The 24,306-nt window shown below is 53.1% G+C and overlaps 9 protein-coding genes across 9 annotated transcripts; 5 read left to right on the top strand and 4 right to left on the bottom strand.

The window, feature by feature from the left end:
• Positions 1–201: 201 nt before the first annotated feature.
• J4E85_007230 (uncharacterized protein) lies at positions 202–964 on the top strand (the record flags this gene model as incomplete). The annotated part of the gene is made up of 2 exons (XM_051471462.1): positions 202–276; positions 329–964. 2 exons carry the CDS (start codon positions 202–204, stop codon positions 962–964), a joined length of 711 nt encoding a protein of 236 aa, XP_051324536.1.
• Positions 965–4,806: 3,842 nt separating this feature from the next.
• Positions 4,807–5,868, bottom strand: J4E85_007229 (uncharacterized protein; the record flags this gene model as incomplete). The annotated part of the gene is made up of 1 exon (XM_051471461.1): positions 4,807–5,868. The coding sequence occupies one exon, from the start codon at positions 5,866–5,868 to the stop codon at positions 4,807–4,809; it is 1,062 nt and encodes a 353-aa protein (XP_051324535.1).
• A 998-nt stretch (positions 5,869–6,866) lies between these two features.
• J4E85_007228 (uncharacterized protein) lies at positions 6,867–8,126 on the bottom strand (the record flags this gene model as incomplete). The annotated part of the gene is made up of 2 exons (XM_051471460.1): positions 6,867–7,835; positions 7,902–8,126. 2 exons carry the CDS (start codon positions 8,124–8,126, stop codon positions 6,867–6,869), a joined length of 1,194 nt encoding a protein of 397 aa, XP_051324534.1.
• Positions 8,127–9,371: 1,245 nt separating this feature from the next.
• Positions 9,372–11,186, bottom strand: J4E85_007227 (uncharacterized protein; the record flags this gene model as incomplete). Its single annotated transcript, XM_051471459.1, has 3 exons — positions 9,372–9,634; positions 9,688–10,940; positions 11,005–11,186. The coding sequence occupies 3 exons, from the start codon at positions 11,184–11,186 to the stop codon at positions 9,372–9,374; spliced, it is 1,698 nt and encodes a 565-aa protein (XP_051324533.1).
• A 661-nt stretch (positions 11,187–11,847) lies between these two features.
• On the top strand, positions 11,848–13,095 carry J4E85_007226 (uncharacterized protein; the record flags this gene model as incomplete). The annotated part of the gene is made up of 2 exons (XM_051471458.1): positions 11,848–12,258; positions 12,310–13,095. 2 exons carry the CDS (start codon positions 11,848–11,850, stop codon positions 13,093–13,095), a joined length of 1,197 nt encoding a protein of 398 aa, XP_051324532.1.
• A 651-nt stretch (positions 13,096–13,746) lies between these two features.
• Positions 13,747–15,828, top strand: J4E85_007225 (uncharacterized protein; the record flags this gene model as incomplete). The annotated part of the gene is made up of 5 exons (XM_051471457.1): positions 13,747–14,286; positions 14,336–14,471; positions 14,885–14,987; positions 15,037–15,424; positions 15,478–15,828. The coding sequence occupies 5 exons, from the start codon at positions 13,747–13,749 to the stop codon at positions 15,826–15,828; spliced, it is 1,518 nt and encodes a 505-aa protein (XP_051324531.1).
• A 602-nt stretch (positions 15,829–16,430) lies between these two features.
• Positions 16,431–17,197, top strand: J4E85_007224 (uncharacterized protein; the record flags this gene model as incomplete). The annotated part of the gene is made up of 2 exons (XM_051471456.1): positions 16,431–17,148; positions 17,187–17,197. The coding sequence occupies 2 exons, from the start codon at positions 16,431–16,433 to the stop codon at positions 17,195–17,197; spliced, it is 729 nt and encodes a 242-aa protein (XP_051324530.1).
• A 497-nt stretch (positions 17,198–17,694) lies between these two features.
• J4E85_007223 (uncharacterized protein) lies at positions 17,695–19,527 on the top strand (the record flags this gene model as incomplete). Its single annotated transcript, XM_051471455.1, has 2 exons — positions 17,695–17,782; positions 17,885–19,527. The coding sequence occupies 2 exons, from the start codon at positions 17,695–17,697 to the stop codon at positions 19,525–19,527; spliced, it is 1,731 nt and encodes a 576-aa protein (XP_051324529.1).
• A 1,941-nt stretch (positions 19,528–21,468) lies between these two features.
• On the bottom strand, positions 21,469–24,054 carry J4E85_007222 (uncharacterized protein; the record flags this gene model as incomplete). The annotated part of the gene is made up of 1 exon (XM_051471454.1): positions 21,469–24,054. One exon carries the CDS (start codon positions 24,052–24,054, stop codon positions 21,469–21,471), a length of 2,586 nt encoding a protein of 861 aa, XP_051324528.1.
• Between the last annotated feature and the right edge of the window lie 252 nt (positions 24,055–24,306).

The raw sequence follows: 24,306 nt of genomic DNA, 5'->3' as shown, positions 1-24,306 counted from the left end.
TGATGACATTGCGGCATGGGTGTCAGGATCGAGGATATATGCCATGCTGAGTACCACACTCAGACCGCATACCGAAAATGCACTGCGGCCCAAAATCTCTTTCCACAAGCACGCCCACCCAAGCTTAAAAGCTTCATCATTCTCGAAGAGCATCACGACTTTCCTCATAGCCCTTGACGCTGTATATCTTCAATCGCCGCGATGTACGGATCTAGAGTCCTCTTTTTGGGGTTCCTCGTGCTACCCATCTCTGCCGTACCTCTTACAGGCTCTACAGTACGTCTCATCCTGCAGGTGCATGTTGAATTCACACTAACACGTGTACCAGATTCTGCAGAAGAATGCCGTGGTCGAACGAAACGACGACCTTGTCGGAGCCACTATCTTTCCCAGCCTACCGAAGCGAGAGCCTATCATCGACCTGGCGGGGCAAGCCAGGCGTATCGGCGGTGGTGGTTTTACCCCCCCGAAGAGGTCAATAGAGGAAGTCGAGAAGCGAAAGCATCTTAATGGTGGTGGCTCTGGCCTCCCTAAAAGGCGCTCAGACAGCCTCGAGACCCGAGGGATACTTCGTCCTATTGGCGCCTGGGAGGAGTCGGGTTCAATTGACAGCCTCAAGACACGTGGAGGAAGGCGCGGTGGTGGCGGTGGTGGTAAGTGGGTTGGTCGACGTTCAGAAAACCTTGAGACACGCGAAGAAGCCGACGAAGACAAGGATCTTGTGGACGAAGTCGAAGTCGAAGTCGATGCTTCCGAAGAAATCTTCAACGATCTGGAGGAAAGGGGTATCACGAAACATTCAGGAAACGGCAGAAGAGGCTTCCAAGGTGGTGGCGTTGGTGGAAACAAGAGCGGTCTCCGTGGTACAGGCGGTGCTGACGGTCATAAGAGAGGATTGCAACGTCCTAATAAGGGAGGAGGTGGCAAGAGAGGGTTGACTCCAGGCCGTGGAGGAAGTAAGTGAGCGCACGGTTCTTTTGTTCATGTTGCATCCCAAGGAACGCTGGTCGTTCTATGCTCCAGCCTGGGGGAGGCTGGTTGGGCCATGGTTTAGATATACAAAGGGCGAGAAAAACTTGTCTGCCCCTCCAGCCTTCATTCTTTTGTGGTTTAGCCTTCAATACCTTTGCCTTTGCTTTTTATACACTACAACTATCCATATGGACAGGTTATCTGAAGCTGACGCGCTTGCCCTGCGTCACTACCTTTTTCGACACAAGTACAGGAGGTCATGGAGCAAAGTCTTGAGTGGGCTGTAAGCCGAAATCACAAATATAGACTTTCAAGAGCAATGTAGACTCCTCGGTCATGTAACATGTATGGATGCCATATCTACCGAACTGCCTCGTAGTAGGCTCTCGGAGCGCTTGCAATGTGAAGGATTGGTGTGATCAAAGTTACTAGGAGCGATGGGATGCATTTCGGTGCATTCTCGGTCTCGTGTGCTATGCCGCTAAGCGCCATAGGTTCCCACTTATGCTGGTGACTGGGTTTCAGCCTACCTGATTTGCACCAACCGTTATGCTCTCTTGGTTTTCCTCCAATCGTTTTACAGGTTACACACGACACCATGAGCTTTCGTGCCTTGACAATGCAATAGAGCCCGCATCCATCGCATCTAAGACGATTATCAGGGTGAGGCGTGGTCGTGATTCGAAGCGCCAAGATCCTAGATACTCTCGCACATGGTGAGCCTGAGCCATGGATAAAGTCGTGGGCAAACCCCTTTGCTGCTGGCAATAGCTTCATCAACCGAAGGGCCTTCCATTCTCTTCGGTATCTCCGTCTTAGATCGATACCATTCCATTTCGCTCATACCAACATATACAGTATGCGTGCACTCGCGATCACCACGTTTCTCTCCTTCTCTCTTACTATATTTGCGGCACCAGTCCCAGATGCTGAGGTATGCCATCTCGTGGTCTCATACCCGTGTCTTCGCTCACACTAGTATAGGCATCTCCTCAAGATATCTCATCTGCTAGCGCATTTCATCGACGAAATGCCATCTCCGTGACTCTTATCGAGCCATTGGAAGCTCGGGCCAGAATCGATGCCTGTCCCGGACAGGCGAAACGAGATGCCGAAGAGACATCTGTCGAAGCTCGGGCCAAAACCAAATGTGGCGACGGATGGCCGAAACGAGAGGCCGAACCCGAGGCTGAAGTTGAAGCCCTGGTCGACCGTGGTCGCCTTGTCCTATATCCAGGCGCGTCCCTTGCGGTTCCGGTAGGCGACTTGGTGGAGCGAGCCCGTGGCTCCCGTCCGGGTGGAGAAGGGAGTGCTGCTGATCCCCGCAAGTTCGAGACCGCTGGTGGTAGTCGACGAGAGGCCGAGCCCATCAAGCGAGCTATCGGATTTCCAGAAGGTGGCTCAAGCACCGATAGCAGACATATATCGAACGATGACCTGGCCCAACGTGGCCACCTTGTCTCATGGCCCCGCACGCCCAATGCTGAGGCATCAAATGACGTGGTTGAGCGTGGGAACGCGGTGCCATGGACTCCCAAGCGCGATGCGGACCGGGCAGAGGACTTGATCGAGCGAGATCCTGGTCTTGTAAGACCCCCTGGAGGTTCTCCTAAGAGAGGTCTTACTCCAAGTCGCGGCGGCAGCTACCGACGTGAAGCTGAGCCTAACAGAATCGGCGGGAGTATAAGTGGCGGTCGACGAAATGCCGATGCAGAGACCATCGAGGCCCGTCAGCGAATGAACTCAAGCACTGGACGTGGCCGCCGAGATGCCATTCCAGGAATTGTTCGTCCATTCGGAGGGACCCGTGTTCCATGAGGCATTCGCGGTAGTGGTGCTAACCCACGAGGCGTCCGCCCGGGCAACGGAAACAACGAAAGAGATGTCACTACAGAGACGGTTGAGGCCCGTGGGAGATTCAGAGGTATAAGCAGTCCTGTTTGATCGAGGAAGGGCGGAGAGTACAATGGGGCAGATTTCAGTTCTTTTGTTGTTGCGAAATCTTTTTGTACCATAAGATCGGCTCGGATACCTCAAGGACCTGCTGGACATCAGGCGGAAGGTATCTAGCCATTTCATATCTCTTTGCAATGAAATACATATGAACCCATTACTAGCGCATCGTTGCTACAGCACGGTAAGCGTTGTTTTCGCGGTTGTCGTGATGTCAGAGGCGAGGATAGGGTCTCTAGAGATCATCCAGTTCATGCTGGGCTGGAACTCGGCCAGTCGATGCTTGGTCGTCTTTGGACAACGCATCGGGACGCAGGCTTTCGTCGTACTTAGATGGCGTTTCCGATACATTGTGGCCGGTGAGGTGTGTACTCTTCGTGTTCTTCTGCTTCCTTTGTGATACGTGGGGTTAGTTAAGAGAGCAAAACCTTCTGAGATGATTAGGCGGTAGCGTCCAATTGTGGTTAGCGTGAAAATTGGCTAGCGTCCGGGCGGCTCGCAACAAAACACCGGCAGCCTCCCCAATCTTTTCGCGCTCCAGTCACCACCTGAAAATGGATGACTCACGTGGCAGCAGCGATGCCGCAAAACCTCCAAACCCAGTCCAACAATTGGACTACCATACACAACAAGACCACGCCGATCAATATGAACGCTCCATTGAGAGCCGACGCGCTTACCTTGCGTCGCTCCCTCTTCCATCGGAAATACGGCAGGGAATACAACAGGGAAATGAGGAGTTTATGAATTGGGTTCGAGAGATCCAACAAGCTGACCAGCATGACCCACCACGTCCTAATCAGGCTTTACAAGACCTACTGCGGGCTCAGAGATCAGCCGCCCTTCTATCCACAACTCTGCAAAATGCGCCACAGACTTTGTCATTCGAGCAAGCTGATGTGAGAGCTCAGAGCTCAGTCTCGCCTTCACCTACGACTTTGCAAAATACGTCTCCAACTTCGTCAGTCGATCGAGCTGAACTACGTGCTCAGAGGGCAGCAACGCCTCTTCCTACGACCCGGCAGAAAGCGGCCCAAGATGCGCTAACCGGCGACCGAGCGGCTCTGCGGGCTCAACGAGCAGCCGCAGCCGCAATTCCACATACGACTCTGCAAAGGCTAGCCCAAGAGGTAGTGACACGCCATCGAGCTGCTCAGCAGACAACCCAGCCTTTACAACCGACTCCGCCAAATGTGCCTCATGTGAGGATATATTTATATATGCACATTGAGCCAAGATCTCGACGAGCAAACACATAGTCGATATCTGACGGCCAGCCGGCCACCATCTACGATCCAATTCCGCCATGGTCTGGCATGGCCATCAGAGGTGCCTCTGGTCGACACCATTTGGGTCATACAACCCGTGGCCGTGGCCGTGGATGTGGACCAGGGCGCGGCCTCTACTGATACCGGTAATCTGGGTATATGATATCAATCTTCATGATCCTCGATAACCGACTATGCAGGTTCCTTAATACTGACTGTGTTAGTCCCTGATACTGGCTATGTTGGTTCCTAACATTAGCCATGCTGATGCCTTATACTAGACTTGCTCTGGTCCCTGATACTAGCTATGCTAGTTCCTTGATACTAGCTACGCTGGTCCCGATACCAGCTCTGCTGATTCATGATACTGCATTCTTGTGGTCCCTGATACTAGCCTTTGGTTGGTGATGATACTGACATTCGTCGGTCAAAACATACTGGATACGTCTAGTCTTGACAGAGCATTTCTCTACTTATCTTCATGGTGTCACTGGGTAACACTACTGGGCACGCGCAGGAAGCAATGTAGATAGCAGCACTAATAGTGTTGAGTCTACCGACTTGTGACTCTATCATACAAATCTCAGATGTTACAAATGCCATTCCAACTTACTCACACATCGTGGCTCGTCCCTCGATCCATACGCATGCTCTCTTCCACTGTGTGGCCGCCTTTGCTATTCTGCAGCAAGTAGTTATTGTCCTTTCGCGATTCCTTCTCGGCTTTTCTTGTCTTCTTCGCCGCCTTCCTCTCCTTGCGCGACGGAAATTCGCTTCCAGGCCCCTTCAAGACGATACCAGGATGTACCGCTGCAAGCAATACCAAAGCCAACACCATCGGCACAGCATCCAATCCCAACACATACCCCTCCGTGCCAACGAGAACGTTCGTCGCACCCTTGACTCCAGCCGAGAACTCGATCAACCGGAAGATGATACGCGTCGTGATGAGCACAAGGACAGCATACAGCGTATACGTCAGCAACTTCCAACGCACCGTACCTGCCCGCCGGTCACTTTCTGTATCCTCTCGACCTTGGCGCTCCACCCTCAGCATATCCAAATGAAACCTAACAATCAGCGCCAGAAACATCAGGATGAAGATCTGTTGCACACCCACACCAACCATATACACATTCTTTCCGTATCCATTGGTCGTAGCACCAGCCTGTGGATTCATCATGACTCCACCGGCAGCCTGAACAATGAAGCTGAAGATATCAAGCCCCACGAACCAGCGTCCTATCTTCACTGCCTCAATACGCCATAGCTTCTTGCGCGGATGCAGGAAGTACACCAGCCGGCCCGCAGTCATATACACGAAAGCGTTAATCCACAGCGGCGCTAGCAGGAAGAGCAGTGTAGACAAGATAACCAACGCTTCGTTCTGCTGGTTTCGCGTGCCGAGCGCGCGTAGAATGAAGGAGACGAACTCCCAGATTGCGCCTGTGATGAGTACCCAGCAGAAACGTTTGCGATGGAGGACTGCGAGGCCGATGTGCGCGACTGTGAGGAGACCGAAGAGAAGGGTGAAGACGATGGCGGCGGCGAGGGAGGGGTTGTATTGGTAGAGCGCGTTGCAGGCGTAGGGTGGGACGTGGCCGTTTGAATCGGGGATGGCGGTTATGCATGCTGGTGTGGTAGGAGTGCTGGATGGGGCTGTTGACGACGACATGGTCGGTAGAGTTACTTGATCGTTGTGTTACAGCGGACTGGTAAAGACAAAGTCTGTTCTGGGATATCGAAGCGAATGTGTTAGAAAGGTGGCAAAAGCACCATGAGTATCTTTATGTGGTCATGCTCCGCGCGTGACACCCCTTTTTTTCGTCCACGCAGCATTACCCGGGCTGATATAACGCTCCAAGCATTAGGCTCCGCGGCAACACGCGTTCGTGCCTAGATAGAACCCCTTCCAAGCAAAATGGCGTGCGCCTTACTTTGGCAAACCCTCCGAGGAAGTTTTGGTATCCATTCCGATATGCCAAGCCACCCGCGGAGGGTTTCCATTCCTTCCGGTGAGCATATAAAAAGCTGAAGTAGGCGTTTGTGTTCCCCGACTCTGCCCTACCACAGCAGCAAGCCAGCGCTTGGCTCATGTAAGACCAATCATCTAGTACCGAATGTCTTAGCACCGATCATGGGTGTAAGCGGAATGCCTCCAAGCGTGTTGGAAGGAGAAGAAAAGGCTGTATAGATATGATAAGGAATAAGTATTATGAAATTACCGTCGTGGTGTGTGTAAATAGAATCGTGTCAGGGTATCATGCAAATCATCGCTTCAGAACGCCATGTCTCTTCCGTCTTTCGTCTTCCCATCGCTTTTGCCGTCGTATTCACGGGCATCATTCATCATCGCGCCCAGCGCGCCATCGAGTCAATGCTGAGACCTGCAGGTGTGCTGTGTGTTGTGCTTCTAGTAAGAACTGTTAGCTGTGTTCATGTCGTAGAAAATTGTTCGAGACTTACTTTGTGTCATCACTCGCTCCAAAAACAAGAAGTGCATCATGCATGCAAGTGCTCGAAGATCCAAGGCTTTCTGAAACTTTTGAGTACCCAAGAGCATGCCTGATTGGGTCGGTGGGGAACGCGACACCCCGTTCGCTGTCGAAAGGTATGATGGGGTTCATAAGAACGCCTCATGTATGTTTTCCTATCCTGCAGACCTCGAACTCTTCAGACGAGTCTGCCGATGAGCAAGCTGCCATCGCTTTCGCTCGCCCGCAACTCCGGGTTGCGATAAACCGTGTGAGCTGGCCTGGGCAGCACAGGGCCTTGACTATCGCAGCTATCTTGACTTGGGCTCCGCGGCTGTTCGGTCTCAGCATGTTGTATATGGATTGTCGGAACCTCTGGTACGTTGTGGTTCTTGGAGAAAGCTGAGCGATATTTCGACCGTGCCGTCATCTTGGGCTGAAAACCGTGTGACGGCATGTCGGGTCGCTCAAGGTTGCTGCATTCGATGAACTCGTCGTTACGGGAGGTTGAGCGGGAGCTCTTCGGGCGGCTGATGCCGGTTATCGAACGGCGGCGCCCTGAGTCATCGCCGGAGGTGAATTTGCGGGCGACGATATCGTCTAGGACAGATTTGAAGTCGTCGAGGAAGATGGTATCGGATGCACACTTGAAGACGAGAGCGAACCGCCAGTATGGATTGATTCCGCTACTTGCTGTGACTTTCGCAGCGCTGACAGCAACGTCAGTGAGTAGGAAGACAATGGAGAGTATCATGCATGCCAGCATGACACCAAACCTCCTGTTGATACCGACAAGAGTCCAGAGACTGAAGGCGTAGGTCTTCTTGATGGCGTGTATCAGCTTCCATGTCGTGAATATCCACCAAGGATCGCGGAGTAGAGCCTCCCACGGCCTCATGCGAGGGTTGATGTTGGAGCCGTTTGCAAGTTGGTTGAAGTAGGCAAAGTTTGACCACGCCTCTGCTATCCAGAAAGGTTGAACACAGATTAGCGATATGATGAAGAAACGAGATCCCCAGAGTGGCAGGAAGGGTCGGATCTTGAGCCACGAGACGACGTTGTGGAGGAAATATGATACGAAGAGTAGGGTTGCAGTCGCGCTGAGGTACCAGCCATATTTCGGATCGTCGACGAAGATGAAGGTACCATGCCAGATGGCAAGAACAAGCTGAGTGGGTTAGTAATTGGTATATACGATGAAGCAACTTGCTTGCAGAGCAACACCGAGACTCACCTCAAGTAGAATAAGCTTGTGAAGCCACATGCCAGAGCGGTAGTTGCAGAAGACGATCAAGATGAGGATAATCAGAGCGCCGACATTGTATCCTTGAGCCCATGCCTCGAGAAAACCGCCCTCGGTCGTCATGCTCTCTCTGTTTGGTGGCGAAGTACGCGTCGTAGCCGTTCCGGGGAATCGCTTCGCTACGGCCAGCATGTCCATGGTGCTGAGCGGTGCCATTGTTGTTTCTTGTCAATTCTGAGATCAGAGCGAAGCTGAGTCCGGAGCCATGTAAGGCGACTTCACTCACGTCGCGTATGAAGTGAGAGCGCGTCGACAAAGTGGGGCCGATCGTGGGCGAGAAGACGGGTGAGTGGCAGCAAGAGGCGTGAAAGAAACCCGGGGTATTGCTGCCTTACATAGAGTGGCAGAACCGGCTTTCGGGTAGACGTTATAGCAAAATGTAACGTTCATACAAACCTCTGCCGCCCTTCCAATGTGGCGGGACCGGCAACAAGGCAGTTGGGCTGGGTGGGCACAGCGAGGCTTTCAGGGCTGCTGGCCGCAGTAAGCCTCTCGCGCTGGCCACGGAAATACGGAACACATGATCGCATTGCCATCGCGACGGACATGCCGCGGCTCTAAATTCTGACAAACATATTGCGCACCAAGTCTAGGTTGCGCAGACGTCTTATTGCGCGACGGAGCAAATAGGCGGAGCCGGGTGTTGTTGGTGTGATGCGCTGTTGATCGGCAGTGATGTCAGGCGTGGCTGTGGTTGACAGGGCTGCCTTCATCTGCCTGAGACGAAAGCGAAAACCTTACGCTGACTCGACGCCAAGGTCTGTTGAGCCTCATTTCAAGTAGTACATAGTAGTACATTTGGGCGCGCATTCATAAGAGCTACTGCAATAGCGGTCAACTTGACTTCCACTACCTGAGGGCGAGCAGTCAGCGAACCTCGCGCGTAGTATCTGTGTTGGGCGAACTGCAAGGAGCAATCGGTGTAAGCACACTAACTGTGCGACGGAGGACGGCAATGAAGGGGCGATCAATACCGTGCCTGGCAACAATGTAAGCCATGGCAATGAGGGAAGATGTCATACTGTCGCAAAAGGAACAAAGAGGTTGTTCCAAGATCTCATATGCCCGGCATGATCTCATCCGACGATTCCACCAACCTGTCACGCCAACGAGGCTGCATCAAAAGTACAGCAAAGCAGAAAAAGCCATGAAACACGCATGCGGATGTCGAAAGTTTGTCTAAAAGTCGTTTCTATATCTATGATAACATTACGGAGGGTGACGTACGATCTATGACCCGATTGGCTGCAAGCGCCAGGGCGCAAACTAAGCCAGGGGCCGAGAACCCTTAGGCAGAGGAACAAAGAAACCGCCCAACCTCTCCAATCTCCCCATCCGCTTCTTCCAGGAAGCCTGGTATCTTCTTTGTGTTCGCGATCGTCAAGTCCAGGAAGCCCGGTTTTACCCAGTGTGCGTCTTTTCTTCTTTGCCCGCAACCGCTATGCGCGTCTTGCCCCACCGGAAATCGTCCATCCTCCACAGCGTGTAGAACTGCGTGCAGACGTTGACGTAGGCTGCGGACCAGGTATAGGCAACGCAGCCAATGACCGTCTGGACAACATCGATGAACGAATCGCACGATATGAGGGTGACCATTAAGTCGAAGACGCGTCGGTAGTACTCGAAAGCTACGATGTAAAATATGGTCCGATCGTCCAGGTCACCTGTTAACCTGATGTTAGCAAGTTTCAAGAATCACAGGCTGAGTGGTACGTACGGAAGAATCTCGAGATGAGAAGCGCTGGGTTCTGCACCCAATGCGTCAAGGAAGCCAAAGCAGAAGCTCTCTCCATCCAGCCTGTCGATTTGCGACTAAGGAGGAGGCTGTCGCTTGTGAGCGGCCCCAGCGTCCATCTACGGCGTTGACTGACAAAGACCGAAGGCGTAGTCGGTGCCGTAGTGTACGCCCGCGCACTGAGGTTCACACGCGTCCGGACGTGGGCGTAGTGTGCAATGACGAGACAGACGTGATCTCTGTCCTCGCTCATCATGGAACGGACGGTTCGAAACAGACCATCGGAAGCCTTGGGATAGTATCCAAATTTCCCCAGGATGAAGTCGCCCATTGTCTCCTCGCAGACTCGCAGTAGTTGACAGCAGCCAGGCAGGCACGTCACCTTTCCACTTGTGAGACTCTGGCGCAGGCGACGCCGGTGCTGGCCAACCATGTACTCGGCGTTCTGATAGAGATACGAAATTGTCCAACCTCCCAAAGCAATCGGGTCTGGTCGGATGTAGCCGGTTACTCCCACGATCTCTTCGCCTTCTCTTGCGGTCTGCATCAGGTTGCGAACGCATTTGGTGTCGAATCGGGTGTCTGCGTCTATTCCCATAGCGTAATCCACTTTCTGGATGGATTGGGTCTCGAGGAAGCCTGAGAGCTCGGCGAAGAGCTTGGGCGAGATCATCTTCAAATCAGGGTTCGCCTTGCGCTGATTGAATTTGTTCAGGAACGTCCGGATGAGAATGATACCATCTCGTTTCCCGCGGTTTTCGTTCTTGATAACGCAGATGATTGGAAGACCTCGGAATTCACCCTTGATGATTTCAATGTCCATTGGGCCGTCGTCCCAGGCCGTATATGCTTCATTCATGAAAGTGCTAGTCGGGCGCTCAACAATATCTTCTTTGAGATGGGCGGATGTCGTCTTGGTCATGCCCTTGCAGCTAACACGACCATCGCAAACTACGACAATAGCCTTCTTGTGATCATCCAGAGACTGCTGCTCCGCCAGCGAAACCAGCGAATTCATCATCTCTTCATACGACTCGTTGTAGCAGCAAAGCAGGTAGACCAAGCTCTCCGGTGTTGCGGGGATCGTGATCTTAGGCGGGTTCAATCGCTTTCGAATGAGGGCATGGATGACCATGGTGATTTCGATCATGTCCACAACGGCTCGAAGAATAAGGTTCGGAAAGAGGACCCAGGAATACTTTGCCCAGTTTGCGAACATGTACATTATGAAAAGGCTGAGTGGCTTTATTAGCAACTCGTGTCTTGCGCACTGAGGAGTGATGGCATTGATTCACTTACTTGAATGGTATTAAGATGGCCCATATGACATATTTCTCAATCCTGAGACGATCCGTATTGACATCTGGAAGATGTTCGATAGCGCTGCTCAAAACCTTGGAGGAGAAAAAGCGCGATCGTTTCTTGAGATTGCCAGCAATCTGAGCGCCCGAGCTCGCGGTATTGAGGACATCCATCTTCATGGGGGAAAGATAGGGATTCCTGCGTCGTGATGTGGTGAACGGCGAGTGCTGCAGGAGCGAAAGATGCTATTCTAGTATGTTGTAAAAACGCCATGTACCTTTTCTCGAATTGAGGGTCAAGTGTCAGGGTACGAGCGTCAAACTAAGCATATCCACAATGGAAGTCTGGTTAATCTCTAGAACGCCGGCTAGGCGATACAGTTTCAGGCGGTGTAACGCAGGGACACCAGGGACGGTGACAGGGCTGATCACCGAGGTACCTCCAGGCGGCGTAACATCTTGTGCCTGCGTGCGTGGCTTTTCTAAAACACATTTTTGTGGCGATTTTTCATGCTGAACACGCATTAGTTCGGAGGTACACCGGTGAGTCCAAACATACGGACCGCTTCGGAGTACTTGGTAGTACCGAAGCTAAGACTTGGCGCGTAGCGAGACTCGCTGCTAGTGTATCAATACCGGATGAAATTTTGCCATCGCAATACGGTCCTGTCTCAGTGGGATTGTGCGTTCAGTAGAGTATCAAGATAGGAGTAATTTAGCGAGTTCAAATATATACCTCGTCCCTAAACCATGTCGTCTGGGACTTCTCGATTACTGAGCTTGTCATTTCGTACATCACAATTTGTACAACCACGGATTATCACTGGATTACAGAATTCCCATGGAGAAGTACGATCAGAATTCCGTTGTTGCGATCATCGGAGTGGGATATGTCGGCGAACATCTCATGGAAGTCTTCTCTTCCGCTTACCAGGTTATTGGGTACGACGTCTCGGCTCCTCGAATAGAAAGACTGCGCTTGAAGCACTCACGGAGAGACAATGTCAAATTCTCAAGCGATGAGACTGATTTGAGAGACGCGGCACACTTTCTCGTTTGCGTACCGACCACCCTGGGATTGAACGGCCAAGTCGACTCCTCACATGTTCGCAGCGCAATAGACATGCTGCAACGCTACGCAACCGACAAGTCGATAGTGGTCATAGAGAGTACCGTTGCGGTCGGCATGACAAGAGCACTGCTTGGGCCGCTGGCCGGATCGCGCGGCATTCTTGCCGGGATGTCACCAGAGGTAGGATGACTTTTTGCTCCGAAAGAACGAGGACTGGCTGACACCTACCAGAGAATCGACCCAGGCCGAATCGAGCCGCCGCCTAAATCAATACCAAAGGTTGTCTCGGGGCTCGACGACATTGCCCCAGGCTCGCTGGACGCCATTGTACGTCTGTATGAGACGGTCTTCGATACTGTGATCCCTGTCAGCAAACCCGAAGTCGCGGAAATGTCAAAGTTGTACGAGAACTGCCAAAGGACGATAGCCATTGCGTACGCCAACGAGATGTCAGACGCTTGCCAGGGACTTGGGATCGACCCGTTCGAAGTGGCGCGCACAGCCGCCAGCAAACCTTTTGGGTACCTGCCCATGTACCCTTCATTGGGAATCGGGGGTCATTGCATCCCGGTCAACCCGATCTACTTCATGTCGACGTGCAATCTGCCGCTTCTCCAACAAGCACACGAGAAGATGATGTCGCGGCCGTCGCGAATCGCCAGCCAGCTTCTGGCAACTATGCTAGACGAGTGCCACAAAAATCATGGTTCGACACACCGCCCCAGGCTTCTTGTCGTCGGTGTCGGTTTCAAGCCTGGCCAGTCGGACCTGTCACATTCGCCTGGCCTGCAGTTGCTCAACTACGTGCGACAGTCGGGAGAGGTAGATCTCATGTTTTGCGATCCTCTGGTGAACCAGGAGGCGATACCCGAAGTATCAAGATTGGAAGAAGGTTCTTGGCAGCCTGACGTCTTGAGGTCGTTTGACGCCATCGTCGTAGCGGCGAAACAACCTGGCTTAGATTACACAGTTCTGGAAACCTTGGCAGATGTGCGGATTGAAGTCTGGAACCGATGATAGCTGACGCGGGCGTCAGAGGCCGACACATGTTCAGTCGCATTCGCAAAGTGGCTCTATTGGTTGCTTGGCTGGCCATCTTCTGTACATTACGGTTTTCGCCTACTTAATGGTAATACACGCCATCTTTCGTAATCGGCCCGAGGAAGTGATCGTCCGGTCTTCGCATTCGGTACCCAAGTCAAGACCGGCTAATTTTGTCTGCACAGTTGGAGATCGGGCCTAACGGGCGTTTATTTAGTCGATACCGGCGCTTTGGGGCATTGGCCCCTGAGGTTCGGATGTGAGCGGTGAGCTGTTGCACTACCACCGATGGAAACTCAAACTGAGGGAAGCTTGTGCAACCGGCTTACGGCCTTGCTATGATGGGAACGGATGTAGAAAAGCTGGACAGCGCCGCATCAGTCATCCAGATATCCAATTCATCATGAATAGTGCATTGGGGGCTTACCATCCATTCTACTACACTCCATTGGGAAATGTATGCCCGGTGATAAATCCACTCGTCAACGTTGAGACTATCAACTACGGAAGATGTGGACCAGGAGTTCAGCAACCTGAGTGTAGCCGTTGCTGCTCGAAAGACGTGAGTAGTTGAGATCTTGATACATCAACTGCCGTCTTACTCATCCATTCAAATAGGGCATTCGCATGACACATCCAAACTTTGCTGGTCAACATGCGTGTCTTTGGGACTATGGGTTAGCATGCGATGGCACCCAATGGCCTCCAGGATTCAATACATCAGATACGCCTCGGCCCAAGCTGGGAGATGTTCCCTACGGAACAAAGATCTTCAATTGCAAAGTGGAAAACACGCTCGCACTCACGTACGATGATGGTCCCCGGGAGTGGACAGCGGATTTGCTGGACATCCTGAAGGCCAACGGCGTCAAAGCGACGTTCTATATCAGAACAATCAACCTATACTGGGAGCTGATAGCCCATAAGTTCGACGAGAGGTCTGCGCTTATTAGAAGAATATACAAGGAAGGACACCAGATTGCGGGGCATACCTGGGGCCACAAGGACTTGGACAAGATGACTCCGCACCAACGCAGAGACGAACAGATAAAAGCAGAGATTGTTCTCAACGACATCCTAGGCTTTTTTCCGACCTACATGCGCCCGCCCTTCAACATCTGCGGCCCTCAATGCCAGGCCGAAATGGGAGAGCTCGGCTACCATGTGGTGAGTTTACAGAGAGCAGTGTGAAAGACCAAACTGACTGTGCCGAAAGACTGCAGCCGACCTTGATGGACGAGACTGGGCGGGTAATTACACCTACACGGAAGAGAACTTCATGGAGAAGATCAAGGGCAAGAACCGTAACGGGGTTCGGGCCTGGTTGGGCCTTGCACACGATACCCATGAAGGTACCGTGCATAGATATACGCAGTTCATGATTGACAACGCACGGGCGCATGGATACAAGCTGGTGAGGGTAGGGGAATGCTTGGATGACCCGGAGGAGAACTGGTATCGGGACCCTTTGACGGGTGACAGGCCTGTCGAAATGCCTCCCAGAGACATGCCGTGATCTATTCTTGTAGTTAGCCTTTGATGATAAGCAATGATCTGAACCGGGAATCTGCCTGTCAGCAATGCGGGGATGAAAGTCAGGACCGAAAGTGAGAAGCGAAAGTTACGTGCAGTCCATCCATGGATGGGTGCTTGATTAGTGATTATGTTCGGGAACGCGATGACGTTCCTGTCGCGTGCGGAAGATTGTCCGTGCCTCCGCCCGCGTAAACAGCTGTACCAGCAAGCCATCACCTTCATATACCAGCAACCATGTCTCGCACCGCCATACCACGTGCCGCACTACGTCTTAGCTCAAGAAGCCCGTTATGCACATCTTCGAGGTCAATTGAGGCGCCAAGCCGCAGTCTGTAAGCTTCAATCGCTGGTTTGCGCAAACTTCCCCGCTCACACCACCAGGCCTATATTGCGCCCAACACCACAATGCTCGTCACACGCCATCCGAAGCTTCTCCGTAAGCACACAACTACAGAAGAAGGCCGGTAAAGCGAATAAGGCCCACGCGCGAACCGACTCCGCACCTCCCGTCAGCAACCCGGGCCCATTGACGCCTACCGACGAAGCATACGATGTCTCAGGCCTGGAGGCACAGATCCTCAAGGCTCTGGAGAAGCTTACACACGATCTTAGTCAGTTGCGCAGTGGAGGAAAGACGAACCCCGAAATCGTGGAGAACTTGAAAGTGCAATTGGGCACGGCAGGAAACAAAGAGACCGTGAGACTGGGAGATATCGCGCAGGTTGTTCCCAGAGGGAGAATGTTCAATGTCATCTGCGGGGAAGACACGGTAAGTAAAACCGTTACTATAACAACACCACCAAGTGTTCTAACACTACACAGCACGTCAAGCATGTCACCAGCGCCATCGCCGCCTCTCCACACTCGCTCACACCCCTCACACCCGAACCCTCCAATCCTCTCACCATCCAAGTCCCGCTCCCACCACCGACAGGAGAGTCGCGTCGCGCAGCCGTCGAGTCGGCCGTCAAGGCTTCTGAGCGAGCAGACAAGCTGATACAGCAAGGACGCCAGGAACACAACAAGAAGTTGAGGAAGTTTGAGCTGAATCGCGATGTGCTACCGGATGACCTTCAGAAGGCGAAGAAGAAGATGGAGGAGGTGGTGAAGAAGGGACACGAGGAGGTTAAGCGCATCAGCGATGGCGCGAAGAGGGTGCTTGAGAGTCAGTAAATAGCATGGAATGGCATACTGCATTGTCGGGAAAGTACAAAAGTATTACATTATCATGCGCAAAACTTCTGGTGCACGACGCATGCGATTGAGAAGTGTTGCGCCTGGGCAGCTTTGTGTAGACTCTGCCTTAAGTCTGCCTCATAGCAGTTTGCATGTGCTTACACAACTTCTTAGCAAAACGGTGGCCAATCGAACCATCACGTACTACTTAAAACAGATGTTACAAGGTTTTGATTGGAGAATGTAGCAGACGGCATCAACACGAGCAATGCGAGCGGCTCAGCCTCCACAACAGTGCTTGGCGCGACACCCGCGCATCATCTGGTGACCATCAAAACCACCACATATAGGGAGTGGCTAGCCAGATTCACATGCCAGGCTCCATCTATAGGAGGATGAACATCGCGAGGAAGAGCTATGACGACTGTCATAGAGTCAGATGACACTGGTACAATCAGGCTTGGCGGAGCGGACGGTACGAAGGTATGTGTGCTGATACCGACAGCCTCTCTCATGACAGATGTTGACATGATCAGGGCACTGCAATAAATGCAACTTCCATAACCCCGGCTGAAGGTGTTGTGGTCACTCGCCTGCCTATGGAAGACGACCTCGAACTACCACCTAGCACCGATGCGAAGTCGATCTTCCACATCTACGAGAAGCATAAGTGTCATAAAAGCATTACGCCAGTCCTCGATCCTACTCTGGAACGACGGTCTGGCCCAACGATCAAAGAACAGAAGACTACACGCAAGGAGAAGAAAGAGCGTCTGGACGCTGGAGTACCTAGTGTAGAACAAGACGATAATGCTTTCTTCTTTCACCGACCATATCTCGCCTTCCACATACCGCCTCACGTACTTTACACTGGCAGTGGTAAGGACACCGCGCAGCCAGCTATCTTGATACACGAAGGCTGTTTCTGGAAAGAGTATAAACTGCAACTTCTCCCATCCACCCCCAGCATACTCGACCCACGCGGTGTGGTACCATGGCGCTACAACGCTGTAGACAAGAACGCCCTCAAGCACGATCACCACAAGCTCAAAGGGTACAAAGTGCGGACGTGGAGGTTGTGGGGTGAGACGGGCAAGGAATACGTTCGCTCCGTGAAAAACATCCGTAAGACTGGCGAAGGACGGGATCCTGATGTGATTAGGACGACGAATGGCAAGTTAGAAGAACCTGCGACAGCAGAAGAGGTGGTCTATCTACGGTGGAAGAACCCTCTCTCATGTCATACGAGATGCTATCACTTCAAGTATGCTGGTGTTGACTTCTTCTGGAAAGGAACAGGTACTATCAAGGAATCTCGTACGTGTGGTGTCTTGTTGCGATTTAACCATCTGAAGTTAGTCGCTAGGCTGCCTGTGGCCGAAGAGAAGAAAGAGAGGCGAGATGAGGTGTGTTTGGGAGTATACACGTCGTCTGTTGCGAGTAGAAAGAGTGGTACTTTGGAGTTCTTCGATGCTGCCATCTTGCGTTTGGTTGATGAATATGCGCCTGATGTGCTTGCTCGGAGTGGGGAAGGGACGGAAGAGGAAGAGGTGGAAAGTGCGAGAATCTTGCGCATGAAGAGGAGTAGGTTGTATCAGGTATTTGTGGCTACTGCGATGTGTATGATCAAAAGTGAGAAGGAAAAGAGGCACACTTTGCTGGATTTGCTGGTGAATATTGCTGAAGGTGGTGCGGGTGGCTGACTATGAATGGTTGGTTTCTCTTGAGCATACTCCAGTTTGGATATACCACTAAGTGTCCTTTGTCAAATCATGACAGTGTATGCATGCAGTTTGAGTGTAAAGTATGCTGGTGTGTTGCTGGAGCCTCGGCTGGTTGCTATCGATAAGACTCGCGCTAAACATGGAGGTCATGACGTGGGAGATGGCCATTTCTAAGAATTCGACGCCACCACTCCTCCAACACCCCATCTCCTTCCACCGACTCTCCTGTATGCCCGCATTTGCGTTTCCGAGACAGTACACCTGCGCACGCTGTTTGCGCACGAATCGAAGATCCAATGTCTTCGTTCCATCCCGACCCGCGCCGGCAGGGCCTCTGAGGCGATACGGGCAGACGGCAACACAGCGCAAAGATGAGGATGACGGCAAACAGGAGCAGGAGGACGCCGGAAACAATGGCGATGGATCAGGCGCCGAGGCCGAACAGGAGGAAGGCGCATTCACGCGACGCATGCGAGAAATGAGTGAAGACGCGCTGGAATCGGGAGGACATGGCGCCGTCAAAGCTGTGGAAGAGGCAGGCTTCAGTGCAGACCTCAAGGCACAGCTCGAACAGCGAATCGCATCTGCAAACCTCAAGTCGTCCGAAGCAGAGCTGCCCGCCTTCGCCTCCCGCCACACGCGCGAGCTTGCCACAACAGAAGCCTGGACCGGCACCGAGTCCATCCACGATGCGAGCCTACGCATGCTGAACGACGCCCATAAGCCGCTACGATTGGGGCGACCAGCCAAGATGCCAGGCGTTCCTATACCCCAGTCCATCGATACCGGACATGCTCGGAGCAAGGAGGGGCGGGGCGTGAGATTGGCCAACGCACGCGACAGGAGCACCGTCTACGCTTCCATCAATGAAGACGAGAGTATAGAGGCTTTCGACCGAGAGAAGCGGTTGCAGGACCTCAAAGACCGCTTCGAGCCAGGTGCGCGCACCATCGTCCCTGGCTCTATCCAAGGGATTGCATCTCTTGCGAATAAGAGGATTGAAGATGCCATCGCCCGTGGCCAGTTCAAGAACATCCCGCGCGGAAAGAAGGCCAACATCGAAAGAGACTACAACGCATCGAGCCCCTTCATCGACACGACCGAATACTTCATGAACAAGATTATACAAAAGCAAGAGATTGTACCGCCGTGGATCGAGAAGCAGCAAGAGCTCACTTCGGCTGCAAGCAAGTTCAGAACTCGACTACGGGCGGACTGGAAGAGGCATGCTGCGCGCTTGATAGCCAGCAAAGGCGGATCGCTACTCGACCAAATCAAGACAGCTGAGGCATTCGCAAAGGCAGAGCTGATTGCCAACCCTCTGAGAAGGAAACAACAAGAGACGCTCACCACTGTTGACGATGACGGGCACATGTCACAGATCACTTTGTCAGGCGGGCTGAAGGTAGACTCAGAAGGTGAAGGATCGAATGCGGAGCCAGTAGTCACAGAAGAAGTTGTAGCAAAAAAGGTTACATTTGATGCTTCCCCAGAAGCTGTAGCGCAGGACCCAGCAGCAGCTACCGTAACAGAAACAACCACGGAAACCATGGAAGTACCTGTTCAAGCTCCCGAACCAACAGTGGCACCAGCGCCGTATCCCTTCCGTGACCCAGACTGGGAGCGTATCGAAAGCGGTTACTGGAAAGTCGCTATCAAGGACCTCAACGACAAGGCGCGCAGCTACAACCTCCTCGCACCCGAGCTAGCTAAACGACCCTACTACAATCTGCAGCGCGAGCTGAACTCCTGCTTCGCCGACGTCGCGCCCCAGCTCGCCGGGGCCATCCTCGAACGCGCACGCAAACCGCCCAAGAAAGCAGATAGTTGGCAGAGCTCCGGCCAGAAGAGCGTGCTCGACAACATCATTGGAGGGCCAGTCCGCGTGCGAGATGAGCGCCGCGAGAAGCAGTATGGGTTCCGCCAGTTTTGGAAAGACCTCTGGGCCGACAAGTCCAGCAACCCTTATTGAGCCAGTCACCACCAAGCCCGATCCTCGCATCCTCATCCCGCGGACTCCGAAACGCTCTCGTCACTGTGTCCTTTCGAAACCCACTCGCCCACCGTTGTATGTAGCTACCGCGCCCTTGCTGCACGACATCGAGAGAGAGGAACATGATCGACACGCGCATACGCTTTCGCCTATCCCTGGCTGTAATCCTTCGTAGCGACCTCGAAGTCAGTGATCAGCAACACGAATTCCAGGTTTTCAAGTTCTTGTTCAGGCTTGTCATGGGCATATGCACGTGTTTTCAAATGGGGACGGATCTACATCCTTTGACCCGGAATGAGCGGTGCCCCCCGCTACCGACGCCCTGGGTCGATAACGCAGGCGTGAGGCGTCGGGAGTGCCGTGACGGGCAGGGGGGTTGGATGAAGTACTACGGCCGTACACCCACCACAACAAACACCAACAAGACTCATCTGTGGGGTTTCGCGACTACCCAATGTCCCAATCTGTCGTCAGCTGCATGAGTCCGCGGAGCTCGGCGAGTCCGCCCTACGTGGGAGAGAAAGTGAGGCGTTTGTTGCTGCTTCGAACCTGTTTACCGGGAACCACGGTTTCTCGGATTCGGATACGCTTAATACGCGACTTCATGCGTGAATCTCGATGGTCGCGTTTAGCCAACTATTGGTCTCTGATATACGCAAGGAGACGGTGCTTAGTTGAGCTGACCGGGTTCAGCTCCTCGGCTCGGATGCATTGTTACTCAACCGGGCAGTACCTGCATATGCTTTCTCGGGTCGCTCAAGCGGCAGTTCTAGGCGGTACTTCCATGCGTTTTCCTGCTCTATAGCCAAGCGTTGTAGAGCTTACACGAACCCGACAGCCTGTTAGCGTGTAGACATACGCCGAGGCAGAGAGCAAGTTATGTTGGTTATCGGTGTGCATGTCGCTTTCTCAGCACCTCGCGTGTATGTATGTGTATGTGTGGATGACGGATGACAGACGACAGCGGAGTACACCGCTGCGTTATGGTTGTCATGTCTTGGCGGCTCCAGATACTTGGAGTAGGTCGCCGATATCCGGGTCTCTCTTCCAATTACTACGCCTTTATCATAGTGGTCGGAACGTCTCACTGGTTGCTTCATTTTATTCAGCACTATCAACAATACAGGTGCGGTGATGCTTGGGTCACCAGTGTCGGGACCTGGCGGGTTGCTCTCGATACGAGTTTGTACTGTTGAAGCTCGCGAGTAATTTACATTGGTGCGTTCTACTCGCCAGGCGTGAGATACTGTACTCTGACGTCGATCGTGATGCTTGAAGTTATCTGCGTATGCACTATCAAGTTGCCGATATGCAGCGCGGCATCCCGTTCGAAGATCAAAGCAAAGAAGACGTCAGACCAGTATTGTTGTTTGCTTCTTCCGTGTGGGGTAGTGGAGTAGCCGCCCCTGTCCTTTAGCACTATCATGATAGCGTATACTGCACCCGCATGCACATCATTCACATCTCAGAAGAACACATGAACGAGACGCAAAAGCAACATCACTTTCCAGTCCCCAGAAGAACTACTCTTGAGTCATTGCAAAGCAAGCATCATTGGTGGAACAACCCATCCCTTTCAGAAAAAAAGGTAACATTGTCGATCCCACCCCATTACCATCCCCACACACACCTCCATCGAGCCAACTAACAACATACGTCTAACCATATCGCGTAATCCTACTTTCCATTGTATCCAAAAGCAGTAACGAATGTGACCGTTTCCTTCTTTCGCAGGTTCCCAAAGGGGAACGAGCATACTACCAAGCTATACCGCTTCCAGCGACGACCGCAATGCCTGTTTCTGATGAGATGTGACAAGACCCGCTTTCGTTGTGGTACGTCGGTACCGAACTGAACAACCACGTACCCGCCCACACCTGTGTGGCAGCTGTCACAGCGGATGCGGTCTAGCCCGTCAGCTTAGCCACGCGCGGTAGCGGTGCTGGATGCCACACCCACGCTGACGGCACTGTCACTGCGCGTTCTGGAGTGGTGATTCGAGCCGGTGGACGAGTGCCTCTTCTCCTTGCGGACCGTGGTGCGCTGGCGTACGGTATTGCTGACCTTCCGTTCGGTTCCGGTCACGACCCGCGCGTTGGGTAAGGCTGCATCCACGTCGACGTCGTTTGCGTTGGAGCGAGGGCTTTCCTTCTTCGATACGCTCTGCGTGTTTGCTGTGTGGTTGCTGCTCTTGCCAATGCACGTCTTGTTGGTAGCGCCGCTGGCTGTCGTCTTGCCTGCACCGTCGTATGGCTGGCAGAAGCAAATCCGCAGTATGTGCCCGGCAAGCGGTCCGAGGACCCCTACTTCGCGCCGAGCTGTGGGTTGACGGGGATGTACTCGTTTCTTTCTAGGTCTGGCTGTAGCCTCACCTGCGCAGCTTCGGGGCATGCTAACGTATGCGGTTGCTGCGGCTCTACGGTTCGCAGCCTTTCGCTTGCGAAGGACCCTTCCTTTTCCAGACGAGGTGCAACTTGCGATGATGGCCGTGATCAATCGGGCTCTGTGGAACCTCGCCTCATATTTGAGGTCCTCGGCGAATGATCGAGCTGATCTGCGAGGTTTGTAGCGCGGGCGTACATTCAGCTTCTCGTACGAATGACGCGGTCTGGAGCAAGGCGCAAGACTTTCGGTTTGCGCTATGCCGTCACAGCCTTGAACTAACGGTGCAGGCAAGATGAACGAGTCTATGGAGCCAACCGTAGAGTCGATCTGCGACTGCTCAGGGCGTTTGTAGTTGTGATGGAAACGTAGGTGCATAGGGAGCGGAACCGAGGATGTGGGTGGTGTGGTCATTGGCCTCAAAGAGGGCCTTGGGGGTGGCAGGCATGTCGTTGTCGGGAACGCACGATAGGTTGCAGGTGTGGTTTTGTTATCGTAGTACGATGTGGTTGCAGTGGGTGAGCCGCTGAAGTCCGAAGCGCTCGTAGTGCCTGGCGTCGAACTACCCTCTGGCTGGATAAGATTGCCGGACGGCGAGAAGAATGAAATCTTCGGTGTGTCGTAGTTGGGGCGAACGATGCCCGATGCTGCAGCTATTGGTAGTAAAGACGTCAATGCGGATGAGGTGATTGAGCGACGCGTAGGTTCTGCCTCAGCAACTTGATCCGGCTCCGGAGGTGACTCAGAGAGTGAAGCTTGCCGTTCTAGCTCGGCCATCTGCGGAGTGAACCATACTGGCGCGATAGGTGTGGGCGAACGCGAGGGACGCACTGGATGAGGGAAGTCGTGCTGAAGGTCGACATCGACACCAACTACTGTTCCCGAGTAGGAAGTGGACATGGTACTACAGAAGCTCGCATTGTGACTAGCCTCAGTCGCGTGGTCATGCTCTGTGAGTGAATGGTTGTTCTTACCTGCACCATAAAATGTGTGTCCAGCTGAGATAGTGTTGTTGGCCTCGTTTGACAGCGTTGGTACTCTAGCGCTACCGCCATCGTGCGCCCCATCGCGTGCTTCCGGGTACACAAGACGCACAGAAGAGGACCGTTCATGCGGGCGGACTGTAGCCGACGGTGGTAATAGCTTTGACACGGCTCCAAATGCCGTTTGCGACTCGAGCGTATACGGGTCGACGTCAGAATTGGGGACTATCGCATGAGCTGAGAAACTAGGATCAGCCATGGATGACTGCCCGTTTCTGGCCTGATTCTCTGAAGCTAACGCTTTAGTCGCGCTTAGGGCCTGGGATGCAGTAGGGAACCGATATGGCGTGTCAAATGTGTCATCGCCCAGTTGAGACATGTCAGATGCCTGCAATTGACTTTGTAGGCTATCCTCGCTCGCACCCGGCCGATCGCTATGGTTCTCAACGAGCGACATCTGCGTCGAGGACGACCTAGACCGGGTTCTCGAGGCAGCTCGAACATTGTGTATAACGCCACGAAAGAAGCTTTTGACATTGCTGGTATTAGCGTCGGAGTCGGCCTTGCCATTCCGATGGGTAATAGATTGCGATGGCTTAAGACTGGGAAACGCGGATGGGATTGCGGCATCATCAGCCCGGAACGAGTTGCTGTAATCCTTGCACAAGGGCACATCGTGTGTATTGCTTGGTGCTTTCAACAGATGCCCTCGCTGCACATCTTCTGTGATGCGCTGGAGAACATGTTCTTCTGGTGTGTATGAGATTCTGTGTGACGAGCGCGTCGGCGAGGCATTTTCCACCACACGGAGTGAAGGGAAGCGGCCCACGCTGAGGAGGGAGCCATGTGAGTTTAGCGTCGAGTAAGAACCTTGCTCCACAATAGTGGCTAGAGGCGCGCCATTGGAGCGATTTGCGAGCCGAACGGCAAGATTGTAGGGAACGCCTCGAGCTCTGGCCTGCTGCTGATATTCCATGGCGTGCTGCATATCTCCGGTCCCGGTAATATCGTGGCAGGCATAATCATCGTGATCTTGTGCGATGTAATGCCGATCGCGCCCTTGGCCTTGCGTTTGCGGTTGCATTTGCGACGAGCTCGTATCTAGGAAAGCTCTGTAATAGGCGAACGGATCCGGCTGCATGGCATGGGTCGATCGGAAGGACGGAGTGGCGTGGGTCTCGTTCAACGGATCTGATGGAGCTGGACCACATATTGGTTCCTGGCCGTTGCTGCGGTCTAGTAGACTGGCGTCGCGGGGCTGTGCTGTAGGCATGATGCTCATGTCCTGTCATCGATATTGTCAAAGATGAGATCCGATCGATGCTAGATCATAATGTGCATGAGTGTGGGACCCTGCTGATAGCAGAGCAACTTTGTTTGTGCGCCGCAGGGC

This window comes from Alternaria conjuncta, assembly GCF_024043145.1.
Source record: "Alternaria conjuncta strain BMP 0040 chromosome Unknown scaffold_10, whole genome shotgun sequence".
NCBI lineage: Eukaryota > Fungi > Ascomycota > Dothideomycetes > Pleosporales > Pleosporaceae > Alternaria > Alternaria conjuncta.
This window is presented reverse-complemented; position numbering and strand designations above follow the sequence as displayed.